Genomic DNA, 27,616 nt, shown 5'->3' on the forward strand with positions numbered 1-27,616 from the left:
ATTAGTGCCCAAGACATGGGTAACTTACACATCTGTGAAGGCACCATTAATGCTGAAAGATACATACAGGTTTTGGAGCAACATATGTTGCCATCCAAACAACATTACCATGGACGCCCCTGCTTATTTCAGCAAGACAATGCCAAGCCACGTGTTACATCAACATGGCTTCATAGTAAAAGAGTGCGGGTACTAGACTGGCCTGCCTGTAGTCCAGACCTGTCTCCCATTGAAAATGTGTGGCGCATTATGAAGCCTAAAATAGCACAACGGAGACCCCCGGACTGTTGAACAACTTAAGCTGTACATCAAGCAAGAATGGGAAAGAATTCCACCTGAGAAGCTTAAAAATGTGTCTCCTCAGTTCCCAAACGTTTACTGAGTGTTGTTAAAAGGAAAGGCCATGTAACACAGTGGTGAACATGCCCTTTCCCAACTACTTTGGCACGTGTTGCAGCCATGAAATTCTAAGTTAATTATTATTTGCAAAGAAATATATAAAGTTTATGAGTTTGAACATCAAATATGTTGTCTTTGTAGTGCATTCAACTGAATATGGGTTGAAAATGATTTGCAAATCATTGTATTCCGTTTATATTTACATCTAACACAATTTCCCAACTCATATGGAAACAGGGTTTGTACATAATGTGTGGAGATGGCGATAGGCAGCCAGAGGATGTGGGAGTTGTTATCGTAGGCTTTAAAGTCCTGAGCAACGTGGACATTGTCATCATGAGGGTCATAATAATATTTGGCCTCATTTATGCCCTTGATCTAAGCTTTGCAGACAACCTCAAGTACACATTTGAGTTTTTCCAGAAGATCCTAATGAACCTGGATGGGCACAAGCTGAACACAAAGATACAGCAGCTGGAAATCAAGTTGTTTGCATGAGAGGTGAACACTTGTTGACAAACTTCATCATCGGATCTTTATTTTTGTTTTTGCCTTCATTTTCACCCATTTAAGACAATTTGACCTACAACATTTTCAACTTGAGAATTGGACTCAGAATTGACTAAGTTACAGGGAAGAAGAGTGAAGTGCTGAAGTACACAATCAACATATGAAATGCAGTCATGGGGAGTGGAGAGAGATGACTTTAGGGTTTAGACTGGATCAACTTTACCTCCACATTTGATCTCTGAGTGTGACGACCCTCCACACTTCTCTCCTCCGTTTCATCACTCAACTCAGGATAAATGGATTGAGTTCCATTCAAGATTTTGGATTTTTATTTTTTGAATAGCTAGTACTGTCTCATGTTTTGTTTTTACTTGCTAACGTTCAAAAGCTATTTGCTAACATCCCATTAATATCAGATTCCTGCTCTGTGAATGTTAAGTTTTTCTTATTTATTTTTGTTTGTTGCCAATTTGATGCATGGGAATTTTGTATTTGCCTTCTTTTGTTTTCTTTACTGAATGCAGCTGAGATAGGCTCCCGCAGCCCCAAAAGGGACAAGCGGTAGAAAATGGATGGATGGAACTCTATTCCATTTAGGCTAATGGCTACATTAGCACACTTGCGCAGGACTCAAATGTGTTTTTGCAGTTTCCTGAGTGTTCATTTTACACCACTTTAAACTATTTTGGAGAACCATTTCTCGTAAAGTTTGCCTGGAGTTATTGAAGAAAAGGTAAAACTGTTTCTTGGTGTTTTATAACTAAGACTGAGTTCTCTATGCTTTGTATCAAGTCAATTTGACATCTTTGTTTATACAAAACTAAGTTCTTGGTCTGTGTTGGTACGCAAATCTGACATCTTTATGTAAAATTGACTTCTTGATGTTTTGTTTTCACTCAAACGCAACATTTTGGTTTGTGTTTGCAAGTAACTTTGACATCTTGTGGTGTTATATTCAAGATTGTTGAATTAAGGATTATTCTACATTAAAAATACCAACCAGGTTTTGTCTGATGTGTTTTTATGGGATGTAGGGTGATTTTTAGCTTGCTTAATTTCCAATCAATTTTGAGTTTGGCACATAAAATCAATTTCACTTAGTAACCAAAATAATTTCATTTGAGCTGTATTTGTTAAAAATTAGTCTGACAAATGTAAATCAATTTTGCTTAGTTATTGCAATAATTTCAGTTTGGCTTTATTTGCTAAAAATTAGTTGGATTAACACATTTTTGTTGAATTGTGAGAATGTACTAATTTTGAGTTGGGGCAACATATATTTGTTGGATGGAAATCCTGCCCTCATTTTAATTGAGTTTATCCAATCAGTCATTTTTTTTAGCGTGTGGTGTCATTTTTCTACCTGTTAAGAGAAGTATTTGATCTTAAATATATAAATAATCCTCCATATTGGCAGCCATAGTGATTCATTTATTCAGCAGAGCATTAAAACTTGGATCTGACAAAAAGTAAACACAAATGCTGTCTTCCTCGCTGATAAAACATGATAGCAACATGCATCTGCTAGCTCATGATCGCCCCCACTTCTCAGTGTGGCGAGTTGGAGTACTACAAGAGGTGCTTAAATCTGTATTTTTAGTCTTATTATCAAGGAATAATGAGGTCACACTTATATTAAAACATTAATGCTAAGGTTTCGTCCAGTAGTGGACCGGTGATGATGATGATGATGATGAAGATGTGTCTGTGCAAGTGAACAATTGGATCCACAAGGGACAACAACCCTTTCCACAGACTACACACACACATCAGAAACATAAATGTTAGAAGCCTACAACAATATATGTGAAGAAGACTTTAGGATTAAAAGTGAAGATGTGAGGTGAAATAAGTACAAATGCAGCAATAAAAACAAGCAACTCCACTCACGATGGCTCTAAAGTTCAGTGATGTGTTGCTAACTTCAGCATTTTTCTTCTTTGTTGATGTTTTGCAGTAGTTAACATCCATGATGTAACAATGCTGCTAATCTACCAGAGTCCACATTTTGTTAACCATTTTATTCATTCATACTTTTAGTTGGATAATAACATCAATAAAATGCAATTGTAAAAATGTGTGGTTTTATATGACACAAAAAAAACCACATGAAAATAAGATGTCCTCTCTTCAACAACGATAACATAAAATAGAACAGTAGCTATATATATAATATTCAATACATGCACACAACTTAAACAGTAACTACAGGCCAACATATAAGACTAGAAGATGAGAAGCACTACATACAACATCAAATATACATTCTTATTAAACATGCTGTGTTTTTAAACTACATTTAGCACAATCACTGTTTAAGTGTTTTTACATCCCTGCAGCTTCCATGACTGTTACACACTTGTGTTTACTGACCTGACACTTATACCTGAACATCTTATCACACACAGTGCAACTAAACGGTTTCTCTCCAGTGTGTGTTCTCATGTGTGATTTCATGTCATACTTAGTGCTGCATCTTTTAGCACAAACTGAGCAAGCAAAATGTTTCTCTCCAGTGTGTGTTCTCATGTGTGTGGTCATGCGTTCCTTTCTGGAGAAACTCTTCTTACAAACAGAGCAAGTAAAAGGTTTCTCACCTGTGTGTGTTCTCATGTGCAATATCATGTCATTCTTAGTGTTGAATCTTTTAGCACAAGCTGAGCAAGCAAAATGTTTCTCTCCAGTGTGTGTTCTCATGTGTGTGGTCATGTTACACTTTTTGGAGAAACTCTTCTTACAAACGGGGCAAGTAAAAGGTTTCTCTCCAGTATGTGTTCTCATGTGTCTGGTCATGTAACACTTTGTGGAGAAACTCTTCTTACAAACAGAGCAGGTAAAATAATTCTCTCCAGTATGTATTCTCATGTGTAATATCATTTCATTCTTAGTGTTGAATCTTTTAGCACAAACAGAGCAAGTAAAAGGTTTCTCTCCAGTGTGTGTTCTCATGTGTCTGGTCATGTGACGCTTTGTGTAGAAACTCTTCTTACAAACAGAGCAAGTAAAAGGTTTCTCTCCAGTATGTATTCTCATGTGTACTGTAAAATTACACTTCTTTCTAAATGATTTCCCACATTCAGAGCAGTCAAAGTGTTTGTTGTTAGTGTGATGTCTCGTATCACCTTTAGAGTCATTTTTACTCTCCAAAGGTTTTTGGATGTGGTCACTGTGATCAGAAGAGTGTGACATCATGTGGTCCATGTCTGACAGTGGAGCAAAGATGCTGTCTGGTTCTGACTTGATATCTTCACAATGCTCTCCATCAGCTTCTGTGATGTGTTGACTTACAAGCTCCGCCCCTCTGTTCTCCTCACTTTGACTGTGATGAAGCTGTAAGGACTGAGCTTCATCTTCATCATGAAGCTGCTCCTCTTTAATGTGGGAGGGGGCCTGTAGCTCCTTCTGTCCCACACTGGTGTGCCACTCCTCTTCATGACTCCCCGCTGACACCCGCTGGACGTCTGCAGAACAAATGGGGTGTTACTGTATTGAAGTTTGCAGTATTCAAACTATTGACATGTGAGCTAGGCCAAATAGACAGTGATGGGCAAGCTACCTGGACAATGTAGTAAGCTAAGCTACAAGTTACTCTCAATTAAATGGAGCTAAGCTATCCTCAGAGAATTGTAGCACGCTACACTACAAGCTACACTGCAAAAGTAGCTTGCCACATCATATATATATATATATATATATATATATATATATATATATATATATATATATATATATATATATATAGGCCCACATGTATAATATCAATGTTTATGTTGTCCATGGAAAGAAGTTAGTAAAAAGCAAAGAAAAACAACCAACCATGGATGACAAAAGGACTGAAAAATGCTTGTCACAAAAAAAAAGACATTACCGTATTTTCCGCACCATTAGCCGCACCTAAAAACCACAAATTTACTCAAAAGCTGACAGTGCGGCTTTTAACCCGGTGCGCTTTATATATGGATAAATATTAAGATTCATTTTCATAAAGAATCGATCTCGCAACTTAGGTAAACAGCCGCCATCTTTTTCCCCGGTAGAACAGGAAGCGCTTCTTCTTCTACGCAAGCAACCGCCAAGGTAAGCACCCGCACCCATAGAACAGGAAGCGCTTCTTCTTCTACTGTAAGCAACCACCCGCCCCCGGAAGAAGAAGAAAAAACGCGCGGATATCACCGTACGTTTCATTTCCTGTTTACATCTGTAAAGACCACAAAATGGCTCCTACTAAGCGACAAGGATCCGGTTCATGAAAAGACGCAATCTCTCCATCCGCACACGGATTACTACCGTATTTCACAGCAACTGATATTCCTGTGAACCGCACTGTGGAACGGGAGCACGTACGGTGAATATTCGCACCACAGGGAATGAGAAGTCATCCTTCACTGTGGTTCTAGCTTGCCATGCTAACTTCCACCCATGGTGATATTCAAAAGGAAGACCTTGCCAAAAGAGACCTTTCCAGCCGGCGTCATCATAAAAGCTAACTCGAAGGGATGGATGAAGAAAAGATGAGCGAGTGGTTAAGGTAAGTTTAAGTTTACGCGAAGAGGCCGGGTGGCTTTTTTCACGCAGCTCTGTCCATGTTGATATACGTATGTTTGTGATTGCACATTTGCGTACATTTTGGGAGTGAACAGAGTTGTTAGAACGCTGGTTTTTAATATATTATTAAAGTTTGACTGACCTATCTGACTGTTTTTTTGACATTCCTTTAGCGCAGTTAGATGCGGCTTACAACACGGGGCGGCTTATTGGTGGACAAAGTTTTGAAATATGCCGTTCATTGAAGGCGCGGCTTTTAACCCAGGGCGCCTTATGATGCGGAAAATACGGTATATGGAATATTAATAACACAGACATCTATAGAGGCAGAAAATAAGTATAAGAAATATAAAAAGAAGCTAATTGGTATACTAGGAACATGTAAGAAGGAATACTACAGACAATTATTAAAGAAGAACAGAAACAACATGAGAGCAACATGGGGCATCCTAAATAGCATCATTAAAAATGCTGCTAAGAAAGATTACCCCCAGTACTTTCTACATGGAAATACAAAAAATGACAATATGAACCAAATAGTTGAACGTTTTAATGATTACTTTGTAAATATCGGAAACAATGTGGAACAAAGATTTCCAAATGCAGATGATGGATCAGTTGAGGACTTGAGTGAGCTCATAGACAGAAATCCCAATTCCATGTTTCTTAAGAACGTGACAAAAGAAGAAATAATCAAAATTGTAAAACATTGTAAATCCAAGACCTCAACCGACTGTCATGGAATAGATATGGTAACCATAAAAAAGGTTATAGAAGACTGTGAGGGGCGTGGCCTGCGGACCTGCAGCGAGGCGGGATGTGTCGGGACCGGCTTCGAAATTAGCGACAGGTGAGTGGATGACACATCTGAGTGTGTTTGTCTGATCACCTGTCGCTCTGTTAAAAGCAGCAGTCGGGAGGAAGAGTGGAAGGTGGAGCACGAGCGAGAGCGAGACAGACAAACAAAAAGACATTTGCTGAAAAGCACAAGAAAGACTGAAAATAAAACAGTGTTCAACCCTGAAAAGGAGCTGTCATGTCCATGATTGGGGTGCAGAAGAACCCGGAAGTAAGAGACTTCCACAATTTGGCGCCCAACTCGGCTGGACCACCGGAGGCAAGGGAAGACGACACCCTGACGGCTCTCGCGGGCGCGCTCTCTGAGCTGGCAGCGACCACCCGCCAACAGTGTCAGGTCCTGCGGGCGTTAGCGGACCAGGGGGGCGGGGCACTGCCAATGCCGACGGCCGTCACCATCCTCCGCATGGGTGAAAAAGAGGATCCCCATGCCTTTTTGGACATTTTTGCGGCCACGGCGAGAGCATGCGCGTGGCCGGAAGAAGAGTGTGGGGTGCGGCTCTTGCAGCTCCTGACGGGGGAGGCGCAGCGTGCGGCGCTCAGCCTGCCGGCACCCTCCGGAGTGCGCTTTGAGGACCTGAGGAGGGCGGTGCTGGACCGGACGGGAGGCACCACCGAAGATTACCGACGACGGTTCCGGTCCATGCGTCTGAGGAAGGTGGACCGGCCATTCACCTTTGGCCAGCGGCTCCAGGAGGCGGCGACGCGCTGGCTGCAGCCGGGAGAGGGAGATGGCCGACCGCTGGACCAAATCCTACTGGAACAGTTTGTGGAGGCGATACCGACGCGGACGGCGAACTGGATCCGGTACCACCGGCCCCGGGACCTCGCAGCAGCGGTGACCCTCGCCGAGAACCACCTGGCTGTCCACCGCGAGGAGCAACCAACACCAGCGGCGCACGGACCGAGCGTCCCGGCTACTGCTTCCAGAACATCTCCCGCGCAGACGGCCCCTCAAACGCTTGGGCAGGCGTGCTGGAGGCGTGGGCGGACCGGTCGCGCGTGTCACGGACCTCCGCAGGTGGAGGTGGGGCGCGTGACCCGGGTGGCCGCTCCTTCAGTGCCCTCCCCCGGCCCGGGTGAGACGTACGGTATGAAGGTAACGATACAAGGGAGTACATACCAGGCGATGGTGGATTCGGGCTGCGGGCAGACCATGATCCACCAGAACCTGGTTCGACCCGAGGCTTTGAGGCAGGCAACACGGCTAAAAATCAGGTGTGTTCATGGGGATGTGCACGAGTACCCTATGGTGCCAGTAGAAATTTGGTATGAGGGCCAAAAGCATAGGGTCGAGGTAGCTGTAAGTACGCACTTCTCGCACCCCGTAATCTTGGGCACAAATTGGCCGGGGTTTAACCATTTACTGACACAATGCGTGGGGGTGCGTTCACGGACCGTAGGAAAGGGGAGCATCCGCGCGGTTCTCAGTGGTGACGCGGGTCCGTCCGATACTGCCGAGCGGGAACCGGTGGGGGCTTAGCGGGAAGCCCCCCCGCCCCCCCACTGGCACCCTATGGAGGATTTTCCGCTCGAGCAGTCTCGCGATGAAACTTTGCGCGCGGCCTGGGACCAGGTGGATTACATCGACGGTCAGCTGGTGCGCCCGGGAGCAGCGCGGGTGTTACCTCACTTCTCGAATATTAGAGATAGATTATACCGAGTGAGCCGTGACACTCAGACCGGAGAGGAATCCACCCAATTGTTGGTGCCAAAACGCCGCAGGGAAATGGTTTTCCAGGCGGCGCATTACAATTCCATGGCTGGCCACATGGGGTATAATAAAACACTCTATCGGGTCATGGTCCGATTCTATTGGCCGGGCATCCGGGCAGACGTGCGCCGCTGGTGCGCTGCCTGCCCGGACTGTCAGCTGGTGAACCCGGCGGCCACCCCAAAGGCGCCTTTGCGCCCATTGCCGCTCACGGAGGTCCCCTTCGAAAGAATGGGTATGGACCTCATCGGACCATTCCACCCAAGCACACGGGGATATCGCTTTGTGTTAGTCCTAGTGGATTACGCAACACGCTATCCCGAAGCAGTGCCCCTGCGCTCCATCTCTGCAAAGAGTGTAGCGCAGGCCCTGTTTCAGGTCATCTCCCGAGTTGGAATCCCGAAAGAGATTCTGACTGACCAGGGCACGTCCTTTATGTCACGCACGATAAAGGAACTGTACGGATTATTGGGAATTAAAGCGATCCGCACCAGCGTATACCATCCACAAACAGATGGGCTGGTGGAGAGATTGAATAAAACGCTGAAAACCATGATCCGTAAGTTTACACATAAGGACAAACCAAATTGGGATAAATGGCTGGATCCCCTACATTTTGCGATGCGGGAGGTACCTCAGGCCTCCACAGGCTTTGCGCCTTTTGAGTTATTATAGGGCAGGAAGCCGCGCGGAGTGTTGGACGTAATTAAGGAAAGCTGGGAGGAGGGGCCAAGCTCCAGCAAAAACGAAATTCAATACGTCATGGACATGCGAGCAAAACTCCACACGGTGGGGCAGTTGTCACGCGAGAATTTGCTCCGTGCCCAGGAATGCCTGCAGGCGTTTGAGAGGGTTAAGAAGGCCCTCTGCGAGGAGCCGGTCCTGCACATGCCTGATTTTTCTCTCCTGTTTTGTCTGCAGGCTGACGCGTCGGGCAGAGGACTGGGAGCGGTTTTGTCCCAGCAGGTGGAGGGCGTCGACAGACCCATTCTCTACATCAGCCGGAAGCTGTCCGAAAGGGAGGCAAGGTACAGCACAGTGGAGATGGAGTGCCTCGCCATCAGGTGGGCGGTCAGGGCCCTCCGATACTACCTCCTGGAGCGCTCATTCAGCCTCTGCTCGGACCACAAACCCCTCCAGTGGCTCCACCGCATGAAAGATGCCAACACGCGGATCACCCGTTGGTATCTAGCTTTGCAACCCTACAACTTCAGAGTGATTCACAGACCGGGGGCACAGGGGTGGGGGGGCGCGGCCGGACGGCGTCCCGGCCTGAGTCTGGCAGTGGAGGTGTGTGAGGGGCGTGGCCTGCGGACCTGCAGCGAGGCGGGATGTGTCGGGACCGGCTTTGAGATTAGCGACAGGTGAGTGGATGACACAGCTGAGTTTGTCTGATCACCTGTCGCTCTGTTAAAAGCAGCAGTCGGGAGGAAGAGTGGAAGTTGGAGCACGAGCGAGAGCGAGACAGACGAACAAAAAGACATTTGCTGAAAAGCACAAGAAAGACTGAAAATAAAACAGTGTTCAACCCTGAAAAGGAGCTGTCATGTCCATGATTGGGGTCCAGAAGAACCCGGAAGTAAGGGACTTCCACAAAGACATTTCAGAACCTCTGACATATATCAGCAACGTATCATTTCTAACCGGCAAATTCCCTGACAAAATGAAAATTGCAAAAGTCGTACCAATTTATAAGAAAGGAGACATACACCAGTTTACTAACTACACACCAGTTTCATTACTTCCACCATTCTCCAAAATCATGGAAAAACTATTCAATAGCTGAAGTAAATAATGAAGATTGAAAACCAATTACAAAAAACTAAATCCAAAACAAATGAACTAAAAGCTTACCTTTTTCATATTTGCATAGTATGTATATATTATTAATGTTGTAAATACAAATCTTTATATATTTAAAAATGCTGGTCCTAAAGAGGTAGGCATTTTTCAGAGGTTGTCAAGAAGGTCACACATACAAGAATGTGTGTGTGTGTGTGTGTGTGTGTGTGTGTGTGTGTGTGTGTGTGTGTGTGTGTGTGTGCGTGTGTGTGTGTGTGCGTGCGTGCATGTTCTTGAGACATGAAGAAGGAAAAATATCTTCCATATGAGGAGGTGTGAACAAGTGATGACATATATGATGGTCCCAATAACATTGCATCTAATACTAGAGTCTGTGAACATTGCTCCAAAGTCAAGATTTGTTGTTGATTTAATGTGCATACAAAAGTGAACATTGACAGGTGCAAAGGCAGCAATATATGATAAAACAAGACGGCAGCTAAAGAAGGACTTCCCTATTCATCCCCAAAAAACCTGCCAGGTGAGCAGCTGATTTGACCACTTCTGGTGCTGACGTAAGACAACCTGCGTCCCATATGTTTATTTTAATGAAATACGTTTATTTCCATCATATAATCAACCATCAACCATTCTGTGTGACCAGTTTAACAGTACAGATGATACATATTTAACAATCATACACATTTACACACAAAAAGAAAAGAAAAAGAATGACGGAAAAGGGAATAGGCTGAAGCCAAAGCTTATATTTGGGGGGATTACCCCCAATACTTCTTAGACGGAAACACAAATAATGACATCATAAAGGAAGTAGTTGAAAGCTTCAATAAATACTTTGTAATTATTGGACCAAAATTGGAAGAAAGGATTCCAGACCCAGTTTCAATTGAGGACTATAATGATACCATAGAGCCAAATCCCAACTCCATGTTCCTCAGTAATGTGACACAGGAGGAAATAGTTATAATCCTGTAATCTAAGACTTCAACTGATTGAAAAGTTGTATATAAATATTGGGACACTTAGGACTAACACTAGACAAACGAATTGGGACACGTAGAACTAACACTCGACAAAAGTATTGGGACACTTAGGACTAACACTAGACAAAAGTATTGGGACACTTAGGACTAACACTAGACACAAGTATTGGGACACTTAGGACTAGCACTGGACAAAATTATTGGGACACTTAGGACTAACACTAGACAAAAGTATTGTGACACTTAGGACTAACACTAGACACAAATATTGGGACACTTAGGACTAACACTGGACAAAAGTATTGAGACACTTAGGACTAACACTAGACACAAGTATTGGGACACTTAGGACTAACACGCGACAAAAGAAATGGGACACTAAGGACTAACACTGGACACAAGTATTGGGACACTTTGGACTAACACTAGACAAAAGTATTGGGACACTTAGGACTAACACGCGACAAAAGTATTGGGACACTTAGGACTAACACTAGACAAAAGTATTGGGACACTAAAGACTAACACTGGACACAAGTATTGGGGTACTTAGGACTAACACTAGACAAAAGTATTGGGACACTTAGGACTAGCACTAGACAAAAGTATTGGGACACTTAGGACTAACACTGGACAAACGTATTGGGACACTTAGGACTAACACTGGACAAACGTATTGGGACACTTAGGACTAACACTGGACAAAAGTATTGGGACACTTAGGACTAACACTGGACAAACGTATTGGGACACTTAGGACTAACACTGGACAAAAGTATTGGGATACTTGGGACTAACACTAGACTGATTTTATGAGCCTTCAAATAACCGCTGCGCTGATGCTGCTGCGCTGCTGCCGTCTCAAGATGGCCGCTTAAAAGCAGGAAGCACCAGCGTGGGCACACAATGCAGAGAAGGTAGGCACTGTGCGGCTAAAGATATGTTGACTGGGTGAAAGAAGAAGGCACCAGTTTGACTCCAGGATACAGAGAAGGTAGGTAATGTGCAGGTAAAGATATGTTGACTGGGTGATGGCAGGAAGCACCAGCGTGACCCGAGGATGCAGAGCAAGTAGGTAATGTGCGGGTGAAGATATGTTGAATGGGTATAGGCAGGAAGCACCAGTGTGACCCCACTATGCAGAGAAGGTAGGTCATGTGCAGGTGAAGCTATGTTGTATGTGTGAAAGAAGGTACGCAGGTGTGGTCGAGGCAATGCAGACAAGGTTGGTAATGTGCAGGTGAAGATATGTTGCATAGGTTATGAAAGAAAGCACAAGCGTGACCCACCTATGCAGAGTAGGTAGGTAATGTGCAGGTAAAGATATGTTGACTGGGTGATGGCAGGAAGCACCAGCGTGACCCGAGGATGCAGAGCAAGTAGGTAATGTGCGGGTGAAGATATGTTGAATGGGTAAAGGCAGGAAGCACCAGTGTGACCCCACTATGCAGAGAAGGTAGGTCATGTGCAGGTGAAGCTATGTTGTATGGGTGAAAGAAGGTACGCAGGTGTGGTCGAGGCAATGCAGACAAGGTTGGTAATGTGCAGGTGAAGATATGTTGCATAGGTTAAGAAAGAAAGCACAAGCGTGACCCACCTATGCAGAGTAGGTAGGTAATGTGCGGGTGAAATTGGTTGAATGGGTAAAGGCAAGAAGTACCAGCGTGACCTTACTATGCAGAGAAGGTTAAATTACATGATTACATAGATATGTTGTATGGGTGAAAGAAATAAGCACCAGAATCGGTCCCGGCCATCGCTGCTTGCAGCTTTAATTTTTATTGTGATTACTTATGGAGTATATTGTGAATACATTGAGAACAGGAAGTGAACAAAAGTTTTAGCAAGTGTTATGTAAAAGAAAAGTGGTAGGATTAAATAAGCTCTGCTTCTTCCTACTCCTTTTCCAACATGTTGAAAAGACAAACTGGAAATTGTGATGTATCATGTTGTATACATGCATGTGTGATGTATCATGTTGTATGCATGCATGTGTGATGTATCATGTTGTATGCATGCATGTGTGATGTATCATATTGTATGCATGCATGTGTGATGTATCATGTTGTATGCATGCATGTGTGATGTATCATATTGTATGCATGCATGTGTGATGTATCATGTTGTATGCATGCATGTGTGATGTATCATGTTGTATGCATGCATGTGTGATGTATCATTTGTATGCATGCATGTGTGATGTATCATGTTGTATGCATGCATGTGTGATGTATCATGTTGTATGCATGCATGTGTGATGTATCATGTTGTATGCATGCATGTGTGATGTATCATGTTGTATGCTTGCATGTTCCAAATAAACTCAAAGTCAACTAACACTTGGTGGACATTCAAGCCACAAAATGCAAATGGAGTATTGTTGGTGTATTTTGGATGGTTATAGAGGACCTCCCATTGGCTCCATTGCAAGTGGACTTTTATTTACATTTATGAGTTAGAATTAGGGCTGGGTGATATATGGAATATACTGGATATATCGTGGGTTTGTCTCTGTGCGATATAGAAAATGACTATATGGTGATATTGGAGTATACGTTCTCACACAGTTGCTTTTAGCTGCAGGCATTACACTACAGGCTCTTCTCACTCTTTCTTGTCTCTCCTTCTCACAGAGACATAAAACAAGTGCACCTTCTTACATACGTCACATACTGCCACGTGTGCAACGTCATATGCTCTCACGGAGCAGACAGGTAGCGGCATGGTAACGTTAGCTGTGGTGCTAGTGGTAATACGAGACAAAGAAGGTGCCAATCTGGTAACAAATGAAGGAATAATTAATTCCCAAAAAAAACAGCAGGGGGTCCATCGTCTGGCGGTGGTTTGGCTTCAAGCAGGTAGATGGTAATAATAATAATAATAATACCTGGGATTTATATAGCGCTTTTCTAAATACCCAAAGTCGCTTTACATGTGTGTGTGTGTGGGGGGGGGGGGGGGGGGGAATAAAAACAACTTTATTGGAAAAAAAATAAAATAAAAATAAAAATAAATAAATAAATAAGAGACACCTAGGGCAGGGTCAGTTTGGAAAGGCTAATGTGAAGAGGTGAGTTTTTAGGGTGGCTTTGAAGGTAGGGAGGGAGGGGGCATCTCTGATGTGCCTGGGGAGAGCGTTCCAGAGAGAGGGGGCAGCCACGGAGAAGGCCCTGTCGCCCCAGGTTCGGCGCCTGGTCTTGGGGACCTCAAGGAGGCCGGCATCACTAGACCTGAGGGAACGGGACGGGACGTGTGGCTGGAGGAGGTCAGAGAGGTAGGGTGGTGCCAGGTTATGGAGTGCCTTGTAGGTGGTGAGGAGTATTTTAAAGGTGATTCTGTATTTGACAGGCAGCCAGTGGAGGTCATGAAGGACAGGTGTGACGTGCTCTCTGGAGCGGGTTCCGGTGAGCAGGCGGGCAGCAGAGTTCTGGACGTATTGCAGTTTGTTGAGGGTTTTGGAGGTGATGCCGTAGAGGATGCTGTTGCAGTAGTCTAGCCGGGATGAGATGAAGGCGTGGATGAGGGTTTCGGCAGCAGAGGATGTGAGGGAGGGCCGGAGACGGGCAATGTTTCTGAGGTGGAAGAATGCAGTTTTGGTGATGTGGTTTACGTGGGGGAGGAGTGAAAGGGTAGGGTCGAAAATTACACCTAGATTGCGGATGTGGGTGGAGGTAGTGACAAGGGAGCCGTCGATGTTTAATGAAAATTCCTGAGTGGAGCGAGTGAGGGAGTCGGGGCCAATGATAATTATTTCAGATTTGTTGCAGTTGAGTTTTAGAAAGTTTTTTTGCATCCAGGTTTTTATGTCTGTGAGGCAGGTGGTGAGGGTGGAGTGGGTGGCTGTGGTGATGGTCGTGGTGGAAATGTATAGTTGTGTGTCGTCGGCATAGCAGTGAAATTGAAGGCCGTGGTGTCGGAGGATCTGACCGAGGGGTAGGAGGTAGATGGTGAAGAGTAGGGGGCCAAGTACTGAGCCCTGGGGGACGCCGTGGGTGACTGGGGCAGTGGAGGAGGTGCAGTTGTTGGTTGAGATGAATTGCTGACGGTCAGAGAGGTAGGATTTCATCCAGGAGAGGGCAGTGCCGGATAAACCAAGGGAGGAGTGGAGGCGTGTTAGGAGGATGGAGTGGTTGATGGTGTCGAAGGCAGAACTGAGGTCGAGGAGGATGAGGATGGAGAGGGAACCAGAGTCAGCGGAGAGGAGGATGTCATTGGTGACCTTGAGGAGGGCAGTTTCTGTGCTGTGGAGTGAGCGGAAGCCGGATTGGAACTTTTCGTATAGGTTATTGTGGTGAAGGTGGGATTTGATTTGGGAGGCAACTGCACGTTCGAGAATTTTAGAGAGGAAGGGGAGGTTGGAGATGGGCCTGTAGTTGTTGGGGGAGTTGGGGTCGAGACCGGGTTTCTTGAGAATGGGGGTGATGGCAGCCAGCTTGAGGGCAGGAGGGACAGAGCCAGTGGATAGGGAGGAGTTAATTATAGTGGTGATGAGAGGTGAGAGTGAGGGGAGGCAGGCTATGACTAAAGTGGATGGGATTGGGTCGAGGACGCAGGTGGAGGCTTTCAGACCAGAAGTTATGGAGGATAGGTCAGTTGTGGTGATTTCGGAGAAGAAGTTGAGTGGGTGGTTGGAGAGTAAAGGGGGGGCATGATCAGGGGTAGTGGAGAAGGTGGGAGAGGAGGAGGCCAGTTCAGAGTGGATGGTGTTGATTTTTGATTGAAAAAATGATAAAAATTCTTCACATTTGCTGGTGGTGAATGAGGTGGTGGTGGTGTCCAAGGGTTTGAGGAGTTTGCTTACGGTAGAGAAGAGTATCTTGGGGTTGTTGCTGCCAGATTGTATGACAGAGGAGTAGTGGGAAGTGCGTGCATTGTTGAGGGCATCTCTGTATTCCTGTTGGTGTAGTGTGTAGATGTCCAGGTGAACAGTGAGACCGGTTTTCTTTGAGAGCCGTTCAAGCTGCCGGCCTTTGGCTTTTAGGTGACGGAGGTGGTCAGTGTACCAGGGGGCGGTGTGGGTGTAGGAGACAGTTTTGGTTTTTATGGGGGCGAGTTGATTGAGACAGGAGGAGAGTGCGCTGTTGTAGCTGTTAACCAGATCAGTGGGGGAGGCGTTCAAAGTGAGGGTGTGATCGGAGGTGGTGTCAGTCAGTAGGGCAGAAAGAGAGGAGCGGTGGATTGATTTCATGTTCCGGTATGATATGGAGCGTTGCTGCTTGATAAGGGGGGTGGGGATGTCTATGTCCAGGGTGAGGGCCAGGTGGTCTGAGAGGATGTCTGTGAGGTTGAAGCTGGTGAGGTTGCTGATGGAGAGTCCAATGGTGCAAATTAAGTCCAGGGTGTGTCCTTTTTTGTGGGTGGGGAAGTCAACGTGTTGAGTGATATTAAATGAGTTGAGAATGTCCAGAAATTCAGTGGCAGTTTTGCAGGTGGTGGAGTCGACATGAATGTTGAAATCTCCCAGTAGGATGACTGAAGGTGAAATGGCACAGAGTTGGGTGAGAAATTCAGAGAGATCGGAAAGGAATGCAGAGTTGGGTTTGGGGGGGGCGGTAGATGATTGCAGTGACCAGGGGTTTGGGGCCAGGCAGCTTGAATGACTGGTGCTCAAAGGAGGAGGGGGTTGTGATGGTTACAGCAGTGGGTTTCAAGTGTTGGCGGTATATTGTAGCTATACCACCACCAGGACCGTCACGTGGTTTATCCATGTACCGTATTTTCCGCACCATAAGGCGCCCTGGGTTAAAAGCCGCGCCTTCAATGAACGGCATATTTCAAAACTTTGTCCACCTATAAGCCGCCCGGTGTTGTAAGCCGCATCTAACTACGCTAAAGGAATGTCAAAAAAAACAGTCAGATAGGTCAGTCAAACTTTAATAATATATTAAAAACCAGCGTTCTAACAACTCTGTTCACTCCCAAAATGTACGCAAATGTGCAATCACAAACATAGTAAAATTCAAAATAGTGCAGAGCAATAGCAACATAATGTTGCTCGAACGTTAATGTCACAACACACAAAATAAACATAACGCTCACTTTCTGAAGTTATTCTTCATTCATAAATCCCTCGAATTATTCTCCTTCGTTGTCCGAATTGAAAAGTTGGGCGAATGTGGGATCCAAAATGTCGTCTGGCGCTGTCTCCCTGCCTCCCTGTCTTGGTGAACGTCACGTGTGTTCGCCTTCTGTCATCCACTGTTCCCACGCAGTTAGCAGTCTAGCTTCGAATGCCCTGTTGACACCAATATCTAGCGGCTGGAGGTCTTTTGTCAATCCACCCGGAATGACGGCGAGTATTGAATTAAGCGCGTAAGCGTGTCTCTTAATGTGATGTTATGAGCTAGCAAATATAACAACTACACTACCCAGCATGCAACGATAGTGACGAGCATGCGCGGTAGCCCTGAGAAGCGTTGTTGTATGTGCTGGCAGTTAGAATGTGGTTATGAGCACGCTGTGAGTAAACGTTGAGAACTCAGTTAACACGCCTCGTCTGCATTATTTATAATTAGACAGACAACACACTTAATAGGAGCCATTTTGGGGTCTTTACATAAACACACAAATGGAAATGAAACGTCACATATCCCAGCATGCACCGCGCGCTTCTTCTACGGGGAAAAAAGATAGCGGCTGTTTACCGAAGTTGCGAGACCGAAACTTTATGAAAATGAATCTTAATATTTATCCATATATAAAGCGCACCGGGTTATAAGGCGCACTGTCAGCTTTTGAGAAAATTTGTGGTTTTCAGGTGCGCCTTATAGTGCGGAAAATACGGTAGGTGTATCCTGGGGGTGTAGCTCTGTTGAGGTGAATGTATTCCAGTGGTTTTTGCCAGGTTTCGATTATGCTAAAAAAGTCTATATTGTTGTCAGTTATGAATTCACTGAGTATTGGTCCTTTTTTATTAAGTGAGCGGGTATTGAGCAGAGCGAATTTGAGGGATGGGTAAAGTTGGATGGGTGGGGGAGCTTTGGTCAACGGTTGCAGATAGGCGGAGCGCACGTGTGGTTTGTTGTTGTGATGACATGTGACGCCACTGGGGGTGGATCGGTTGCGTGACCAGAGTGATGGGATGCAGTGTTGTTCAGTCCGGGAGTAAATAAACTTTCTATGGGAGCTTCTGTGGATGTATCTGGGTCGGCGAAACAGTCTGTGTGTTTTGATGGTTGCTGTGATGTCTGGAGGTATGGTGATGTGTTTGTTGAGTTTGAGGAGTTGCAGAGCGGAGTATTTGAGTAGCATGCTGGCAGTGGTGGATGTTAGCCTGGGATCGTTGGCCGACGGCCGCACACTTGTTGGCCAGAGATGGAGAGACAGGCACAACGCGATGATCCACAGCATGACAGAGGAGAGGAGAGAGGAGTTGGTGGAGGGACAGCGGTCCGTGATTTGCGGGAGGGACCCGCGCTGGCAGCGTGTTGTTGCTGCCAGGGCAGGGTGGCTGGAGGCTGGCTAGCTGTTAGCTACCAGCTGCGGAGCGGTGGCTAATTAGCCGCCAGCTAACCAGGGAGCTGCGCTGCTGATGCTGGTTATCGGCTAGCCCTGAAGCCGCCAGCTAACCAGGGATCTACACTGATGTTGCCGGCTAGCCCTGAAGCCGCCAGCCAACCAGACAGTTGGCGGGTAGCCAGGAGGGCTATCTGCGGTGCAGTCCGCAATCCGGGAAACAGCTCGTATTGGCAGGTTGTTGCAGGGCGATGGTAGCCAGGAGAATCAGTGGAGCCAGCGGGTGAGTGAAACATCTGTCATTTAATACACACTTAATAAAAAACAAAACAAAACAAAAAAGATACTAAGTCGCATAAAAACTAAAACTAAGGCTAAGGAAGGAAGGAGAAGCGGCGAACAAGCGAGACGCCAGCGTCCTCTCCAAACCGGAAGTTGGTGAACAAGTATGCGGCAAAAGCGTTGCTACAAAAAGTAGCAGCACTGCTAATGTAGCAACATTTGAAAAGTCACCCGCTAGAGAATGAAGAGTGCTTGAAACTCTGCATGTCAACATCTCCGTTCGGTGCCACACCCACAAAATGCCCAAGCAACCATTTCCACATAAACACCGTATGAAACAAATAGTCAACAACAGAAGGAGATAACGTCCGCAGGAACCTACCACATAGTGAAGGACATACACTATTTGATTTCCTATTATGCAGCTCATTTTTATTTGACACTTATTGAAATATCTTGTGTGACATCATGCACAAAAGTGCACTTTATTTGTTTTAAACTATTGCAGTGGTGTTCTGTACAAAAAGTGCACTTTAATTGAGTGTTGTTTTGATATGTCATCTTAGTGACATCATGCACAAAAGTGCACTAATAGCTTGTTTTAAAATGTCTCTGACAATCTTGCACTTTCTGTTTGGAAATGACATGAATGTTTGTGCCACTGCTTAATAACTGTTTAATAAATACACTGTTGCTAAATTGACTTAGTTGTGGTTTCCCTCTCTGCATGAAAGTTTAAAAGTAGCATATATTAATGCAGTATGAAGAAGAATGTTTAATGTAGACACATAGAATCATCATACTGCTGTGATTATATGCATCAAGTGATCATTCAAGGCTAAGGCAAAATATCCACATATATATGGTGTATCGTGACATGGCCTAAACATATCCACATATATATGGTGTATCGTGACGTGGCCTAAACATATCCACATATATATGGTGTATCGTGACATGGCCTAAACATATCCACATATATATGGTGTATCGTGACATGGCCTAAACATATCCACATATATATGGTGTATCGTGACGTGGCCTAAACATATTCACATATATATGGTGTATCGTGACGTGGCCTAAACATATCCACATATATATGGTGTATCCTGACATGGCCTAAACATATCCACATATATATGGTGTATCGTGACATGGACTAAACATATCCACATATTAATAAAAGTCCATATCGCCCAGCCCTAGTTAGAATGTGATTTATTTGTTTTTATATATCCACCCTCATGTCTTTTATAATGATTGTGAACGATAGAAAAATTCCCCAAAAAAGTGCAGTTCCCCTCTAAATTCCAATGATTAGATTTAAGACTTGAAGTGTATGAGCATGAAGTGATGAAGCCTACTTGGATGAGTCTTCTAAGACAAAGTGAACAGTCCAGTTGTGATGGATTGAATGCCCTGAGAATAAAATTATATGTGCTTACTTGGACTGTGATGAAGCTGTGAGGACTCAGGTGCTTTGTCTTCATGCTCTTCAGTCTTCACAGAGACAATAGTCAGTGGAAACTTGCTGAGATCAGTGTCCTCCTGCCCTGGAAGAAACTCTTCCTCCTGAGTAACCCAGATATCCTCCTCTTCTTCTTTAATGTGGGGGGGCTGTGCATCCTCCTGCTGCTGAAGGGGACGTTCTTCTTGACGAGCGTTCATCTGTTGGACGTCCGCAAGACAACACAAACAAACTTCAGCTCAGATGTGTCAAATATTTTTTAGTCTATCAAATATAATATTTTCCAAGTAGACAGATACCACTTTCTGGTGATGTTCTTCTACACATGGAATAATCATCAGTTATTGATTATTTTGAATTGTGTAATTGATTTTGTTTTTTGCATAAATTATTGATAAAAAGTAACAACTTATAGACAACCTCCTGCTGGGATTTTAATACCGTAATGATTGCATTAAGTCAGTCTGGACAGATACAAGTTTCATTGTGCTGCAGCATCGAGTGACGCCAACTCGCTCCTTCCACTACCAACCTACCAGCCAACCTTGACGTGTCACGTGCACCTCCAAAATAGTCCGACCTCACGTCAACGGTGACCAGGACTGCAGAGCTGTGATCGGTTGGCTTTACTTTTACGCACAATATCCTCTCCTCGTTCTTCCTTCTGCAAAAGTAACATTCTTAAACCCAACAAAAAACCAACAGAAGTGCAGCGAAGCACGTGTAACAAGTGCCAGCGAGTGTGGCCGTGCGATAGTATGTTGGTTGAACCCTACTCACACCTTAACAAATGTGCTGGCGTGAGAATATATATACACTATATTGCCATAAGTATTTGGCCATTCATCCAAATGATGACAATCAGGTGTCCTAATCACTTATAAAACCAAGCACTTAGGCATGGAGACTGTTTCTACAAACATTTTGTGAAAGAATGGGCCACTCTCAGTGATTTCCAGCGTGGAATTGTCATAGGATGCAACCTGTGCAACAAATCCAGTCATGAAATTTCCTCGCTCCTAAATATTCCGAAGTCAACTGTCGGCTTTATTATAAGAAAAGTGAAGAGTTTGGGAACAACAGCAACCCAGCCACCAAGTGGTAGGCCACATAAACTGATAGAGAGGTCAGCATAGTGCAAAGACTCTCTGCACAGTCAGTTGCTACAGAGCTCCAAACTTCATGTGACCTTCCAATTAGCCCATGTACAGAACGCAGAGAGCTTCATGGAATGGCTTTCCATGGCCGAGTAGCTGCATCTAAGCCATACATCACTAAGTCCAATGCAAAGCGTGGGATGCAGTGGTGTAAAGCATGTCACCACTGGACTCTAGAGCAGTGGAGACGCCTGGACTGATGAATCACGCTTTTCCATCTGGCAACCTGATGGACCAGTCTGGGTTTGGAGGTTGCCAGGAGAACGCTACATTTCCGACTGCATTGTGTTGAGTGTGAAATTTGGTGGAGAAGGAATTATGGTGTGGGGTTGGTTTTTCAGGAGTTGGGCTTGGCCCCTTAGTTCCAGTGAAAGGAACATTGAATGCTCCAGGATACCAAAACATGTTGGACAATTCCATGGGATGGCACTTCAAGTTCATATGTGAGTAAAGGCAGGTGGCCAAATACTTTTGGCAATATAGTGCATATATATAATTTTTTTTTTGAGAATATTTGGGTACCTCATGCTTCCATTACAAACAAAATATTGATGTATATTCAATTTTGTGTACAGTATATTAAAGCCATTTTTAATATTTAACATTGATTTAATTAAATATTTATTTTGTCTGACTGAATAAGCATTAATCACTTACAATTGTGCAAATAGTGTATTTGTAATAACAATAATCAGTTTTAGGGATGTCTGATAATATCGGACTGCCGATATTATCGGCCGATAAATGCTTTAAAATGTAATATCGGAAATTATCGGTATCGGTTTCAAATTTATCGGTATCGGTTTCAAAAAGTAAAATGTATGACTTTTTAAAAGGCCGCTGTGTACACGGACGTAGGGAGAAGTACAGAGCGCCAATAAACCTTAAAGGCACTGTCTTTGCGTGCCGGCCCAGTCACATAATATCTACGGTTTTTCACACACACACAAGTGAACGCAAGCATATTTGGTCAACAGCCATACAGGTCACACTGAGGGTGGCCATATAAACAACTTTAACACTTTTACAAATATGCGCCACACTGTGAACCCACACCAAACAAGAATGACAAACACATTTCGGGAGAACATTCGCACCGTAACACAACATAAACACAACAGAACAAATACCCAGAACCTCTTGCAGCATTAACTCTTCCAGGACGCTACAATATACACCCCCGCTACCCCCTACCCCCCCACACCTCAACCCCGCCCACCCCAACCTCCTCATGCTCTCTCTGGGAGAGCATGTCCCAAATTCCAAGCTGCTGTTTTGAGGCATGTTAAAAAAAAATAATGCACTTTGTGACTTCAATAATAAATATGGCAGTGCCATGTTGGCATTTTTTTTTACATAACTTGAGTTGATTTATTTTGGAAAACCTTATTACCGTATTTTCCGCACTATAAGGCGCACCGGATTATTAGCCGCACCTTCAATGAATGGCATATTTCAAAACTTTGTCCACCTATAAGCCGCCCCGGACTATAAGCCGCGCCTACGCTGCGCTAAAGGGAATGTCAAAAAAACAGTCAGATAGGTCAGTCAAACTTTAATAATATATTAAAAACCAGCGTTCTAACAACTCTGTCCCAAAATGTACGCAAATGTGCAATCACAAACATAGTAAAATTCAAAATAGTGCAGAGCAATAGCAACATAATGTTGCTCGAACGTTAATGTCTCAACACACAAAATAAACATAGCGCTCACCTTCTGAAGTTATTCTTCATTCGTAAATCCTTCGAATTCTTCGTCTTCGGTGTCCGAATTGAAAAGTTGGGCAAATGTGGGATCCAAAATGGCCGGTTCCGTCTCGTCGAAGTCATCGGAGTCAGTGTCACTGTTGTCCAGCAGTTCTGTGAATCCTGCCTTCCGGAAAGCTCGGACCACAGTTGTGACCGAAATATCTGCCCAGGCATTTACGATCCACTGGCAAATGTTGGCGTATGTCGTCCGGCGCTGTCTGCCTGTCTTAGTGAAGGTGTGTTCGCCTTCGGTCATCCATTGTTCCCACGCCGTTCGCAGTCGTGATTTGAATGCCCTGTTGACACCAATATCCAGCGGTTGGAGTTCTTTGGTTAATCCACCCGGAATGACGGCGAGTGTTGTATTTGTGTGCTTCACTTGTTTTTTGACACCATCTGTGATGTGGGCGCGCATAGAGTCGTATATCAACATGGACGGAGCTGCCACCCGGCCTCTTCGCGTAAACTTCCCTTAACCACTCACTCATCTTTTCTTCATCCATCCATTCCTTCGAGTTAGCTTTTCAAGGTCTTCCTTTTGAATATCACCATGGGTGGAAGTTTCAGGTCATTAGCATGGCAAGCTAGAACCACAGAGAAGGACGACTTCTCATTCCCTGTGGTGCGAATATTCACCGTACGTGCTCCCGTTGTATCCACAGTATCCACAGTGCGGTTCACAGGAATATCAGTTGCTGTGAAATAGTAATCCGTGTGAGGATGGAGAGATTGCGTCTTTTCATGAACCGGATCCTTGTCGCTTAGTAGGAGCCATTTTGTGGTCTTTACAGATGTAAACAGGAAATGAAACGTACGGTAATATCCGCGCGCTTTTTCTTCTTCTACGCGGGCGGGTGGTTGCTTACAGTAGAAGAAGAAGCGCTTCCTGTTCTATGGGGGCGGGTGCTTACCTTGGCGGTTGCTTGCGTAGAAGAAGAAGCGCTTCCTGTTCTACCGGGAAAAAAGATGGCGGCTGTTTACCGTAGTTACGAGACCGAAACTTTATGAAAATGAATCTTAATATTTATCCATATATAAAGCGCACCGGGTTAAAAGCCGCACTGTCAGCTTTTGAGTAAATTTGTGGTTTTTAGGTGCGGCTAATGGTGCGGAAAATACGGTACATTGTTTAATGCATCCAGCGGGGCATCACAACAAAATTAGGCATAATAATGTGTTCATTCCACCACTGTATATATCGGTATCGCTTGATATCAAAATCGGTAATTAAGAGTTGGACAATATTGGAATATCGGCAAATAAGCCATTATCGGACATCTATAATACATATATACACTTTTTATATATATATATATATATATATATATTTGGGTACCTCATGATTCGATTACAAACAAAATATTGATTTGTGTACAGTTTATTAAAGCCATTTTTAATATTTACCATTTACTTAAATAAATATTTATTTTTGTCTGAATGAATAAGTATTAATCGCTTACAATTGTGCAAATAGTGTATTCGTAATAACAAGCATCAGTTGATTTAATTTCCATGATACGCCCGCCCGAATGCAGCTGAGATAGGCTCCAGCAACCCCCAAAAAAGACAAGCGGTAGGAAAATGGATGGATGTTATCAAGGTAATAGAAGTGCGTGCTAACAACATAATTTGTATTTGTTGATAATAAAGTTAGCACCAACACAAAGTAGACTAATGCAATGTATGTGTAATACATAACAATAATAATTTTTATTTTTATTCTGAAAAGCGCTATACCAAATAAAATGTCTTATTATTATTATTATACCATGTGACTTATTCCAGACTTAAATTACGAGACGTTCGTTTCTTTCTAGTAACAAATATTTAATGATGTTAAGCGTGACTGTAATATACAGCAAAAAAACAGTTAAAGTATTAAATAAGTCAATATAATTGTCATAGAGAACATATAAAATACACTCCTCAGACGCTCGCATTTGCTACAAAGGCCTGCTAGCTGGCTAACGCTAGCACGTTAGCTTCGAACAACATATCAGGTAAATAATATAAACATATATAATGTATATTACCTCATAAGCCGCATGTACAAGAGAGGAGTGGAATATATTCTTCTTATTGTTACACCAGCAACTCTTAAATGGCACTTTCTGTTGTTCTGTGGCTGGGCGAAGGAAGTGTGCACCACTCACTATTGTCCCAGTGAAACACGTGTGTGGAGAACATTTGTTCCGCGGTTGAGAACACCTCGATGACGTCACACAGAAGGAAGAACAAAACAAGATGGCGTCTGACGGAGAATACCTTGTTTTGTTTTTTATGGTTTCTTGGTCTTAATTATAACGTCCATGTGCACATGTATGTCGTTTAACAGAGTAAACGTCCTTATTAATTGTTTGTATGCGGATACATTAGTCTGAGTGCACTTTGACGTGCTAGCCTAGCCTGCTGCTTAGCTTAGCTTGTTAGCTGCTAACAAAGAGAGGCGGAAGTGATCGACACATCAAAGCAGAGATCCAATGTAAGTGTAAAGTGTTATTATTGTGTGAACATGTCTACATTAAGTAGAGATCCAATGTAAGTGTAAAGTGTTATTATTGTGTGAACATGTCTACATTAAGCAGAGATCCAATGTAAGTGTAATGTGTTATTATTGTGTGAACATGTCTACATTACAAATGATGTGAGTGTTGGTGAATCAGCGACTAACTGCTGCCGTTGAAGAAATATTTGTAATGTTAGAAAAAAAAAAAACGATAGCAGAGGACGAGGAGGAACTTTGTCCAACAAAAGAGGAGAAGGAGCGACAACATCAACTACTGGACGCTGTTTTCAAGAAACATCAAGTTATGTTACACATCCATCCATCCATCCATCCATCTTCTTCTGCTTATCCGAGGTCGGGTCACGGGGGCAGCAGCCTAAGCAGCGAAGCCCGGACTTTCCTCTCCCCAGCCGCTTCCTCCAGCTCTTCCCGGGGGATCCCGAGGCGTTCCCAGGCCAGCCGGGAGACATAGTCTACCCAACGTGTCCTGGGTCTTCCCCGTGGCCTCCTACCGGTCGGACGTGCCCATAACACCTCCCTAGGGAGGCGTTTGGGTGGCATCCTGACCAAATGCCCGAACCACCTCATCTGGCTCCTCGAGATGTGGAGGAGCAGCGGCTTTACTTTGAGCTCCTCCCGGATGACAGAGCTTCTCACCCGATCTCTAAGGGAGAGCCCCGCCACCCGGCGGAGGAAACTCATTTCGGCGGCTTGTACCCGTGATCTTGTCCTTTGGGTCATGACCCAAAGCTCATGACCATAGGTGAGGATGGGAACGTAGATCGACCGGTAAATTGAGAGCTTTGCCTTCCGGCTCAGCTCCTTCTTCACCACAACGGATCGATACAGCGTCCGCATTACTGAAGACGCCGCACCGATCCGCATGTCGATCTCACCATCCACTCTTCCTTTACTCGTGAAGTAGACTTCGAGGAACTTGTACTCCTCCACTTGGGGTAGGGTCTCCTTCCCAACCCGTAAATGGCACTCCACCCTTTTCCGGGCGAGAACCTTGGACTCGGACTTGGAGGTGCTGATTCTCATCCCAGTCGCTTCACACTCGGCTGCGAACCAATCCAGTGAGAGCTGAAGATCCTGGCCAGATGAGGCCATCAGGACCACATCATCTGCAAAAAGCAGAGACCTAATCCTGCAGCCACCAAACCAGATCCCCTCAACGCCTTGACTGGGCCTAGAAATTCTGTCCATAAAAGTTATGAACAGAATCGGTGCCTTTGCGGAGTCCAACCCTGACTGGAAACGGAATCAGAGGTTCAACTATCCGGTGTAAACTCCTCTCCAGTACACCTGAATAGACCTTACCGGGAAGGCTGAGGATGCTTATACATATTGACACAAATATAAGAAAAATACTAACCTTATGACGGATGCTTTTGCAATTGTTCGATTTGATCTTTCACAACACCCAGTGGCCACAATAATTCATTAAGTCAAGCTCATGGCGTAGAAAGTTCAACGATGTGGACACCTTTGGTACTGGACACTTTCTATCCGACTTCTGTTTTGGAGACTTTGTGTACGTATTAAGCAACTATAATTATTTGATATGCTTCAATGTGCTGTTTTAGCTCATCTGTTGTGTAGCTGCTAGCTCCTACAGCAGGTGTGTCCAAAGTGCAGCCCATAGCTATGTTTTTAACCGACAACGGGGAGTGTTGAAAATGTGGTATTTGCGTGTCGGTCCAATCAGCGGCAGCTACGCCCTGTTTCATCATTGGACCTAAGTCTTTGGCTTGGTAGGCGGGACAGAGAGCAAGGGAACAATGTGGGGCAGCAATGGTGTCCATCTTATACCATACTAGTTGTTGCAATGAAAGGTCAACATGATCAGCCACACCCTGACTTCCTACATATATAGAAGTCTAAGGCCTCCTGGTATGAGTCGTCTGACTGGTGATCATAACAGGTGGCGGTACATACGGACGCAGCTCAGTCAGCCAGGGCTTTCACTGATAGAACAGTTGGAGCAGTCCTTGTCCTTCACTCCTTCCCGGGAGGAGGCGTACCCAGTAGATGTCGGCCATTGCTGGTACTTCAGGCTGTGGTACGAGCACGAGCATGGAGGAGCCTTTGTAGTGGTGTCGCAGCTTGGTGGTGGTGCCGTCAGGTAACAGCAGGAAGGTTCCTTCTGTGCAACACTGACTGGTGCTTTTTTCTCCCT

General features: G+C 44.5%; 1 protein-coding gene across 2 annotated transcripts; it reads right to left on the reverse strand.

The window, feature by feature from the left end:
* Positions 1 to 1,217: 1,217 nt before the first annotated feature.
* On the reverse strand, positions 1,218 to 23,599 carry LOC133570530 (uncharacterized). 2 transcript variants are annotated; one of them, XM_072916505.1, is made up of 4 exons: positions 22,894 to 23,599; positions 19,998 to 20,220; positions 3,404 to 4,370; positions 1,218 to 1,366 (listed from the first exon to the last, which is right to left on the reverse strand). In XM_072916505.1, coding segments are annotated over exons 2-4 (1,191 nt in total). In that variant the 5' UTR covers positions 22,894 to 23,599; the 3' UTR covers positions 1,218 to 1,365. The 2 variants fall into 2 exon arrangements, with proteins under 2 accessions (XP_072772606.1, XP_061779197.1); XM_061923213.2 differs by lacking the exon at positions 1,218 to 1,366 and having other exon boundaries at positions 2,916 to 4,370; positions 22,894 to 23,595.
* Positions 23,600 to 27,616: the final 4,017 nt, after the last annotated feature.

Source organism: Nerophis lumbriciformis, linkage group LG28 (genome assembly GCF_033978685.3).
Source record: "Nerophis lumbriciformis linkage group LG28, RoL_Nlum_v2.1, whole genome shotgun sequence".
Classification (NCBI taxonomy): domain Eukaryota; kingdom Metazoa; phylum Chordata; class Actinopteri; order Syngnathiformes; family Syngnathidae; genus Nerophis; species Nerophis lumbriciformis.

Coding starts and splice junctions, on each gene's coding strand:
- LOC133570530 (XM_061923213.2), bottom strand. CDS start 20,220: ATGAACGCTCGTCAAGAAGAACGTCCCCTTCAGCAGCAGGAGGATGCA. Junction 4,371..19,997: donor ACAGCTTCATCACAGTCCAA/GTAAGCACATAT, acceptor TTTGTTCTGCAG/ACGTCCAGCGGGTGTCAGCG.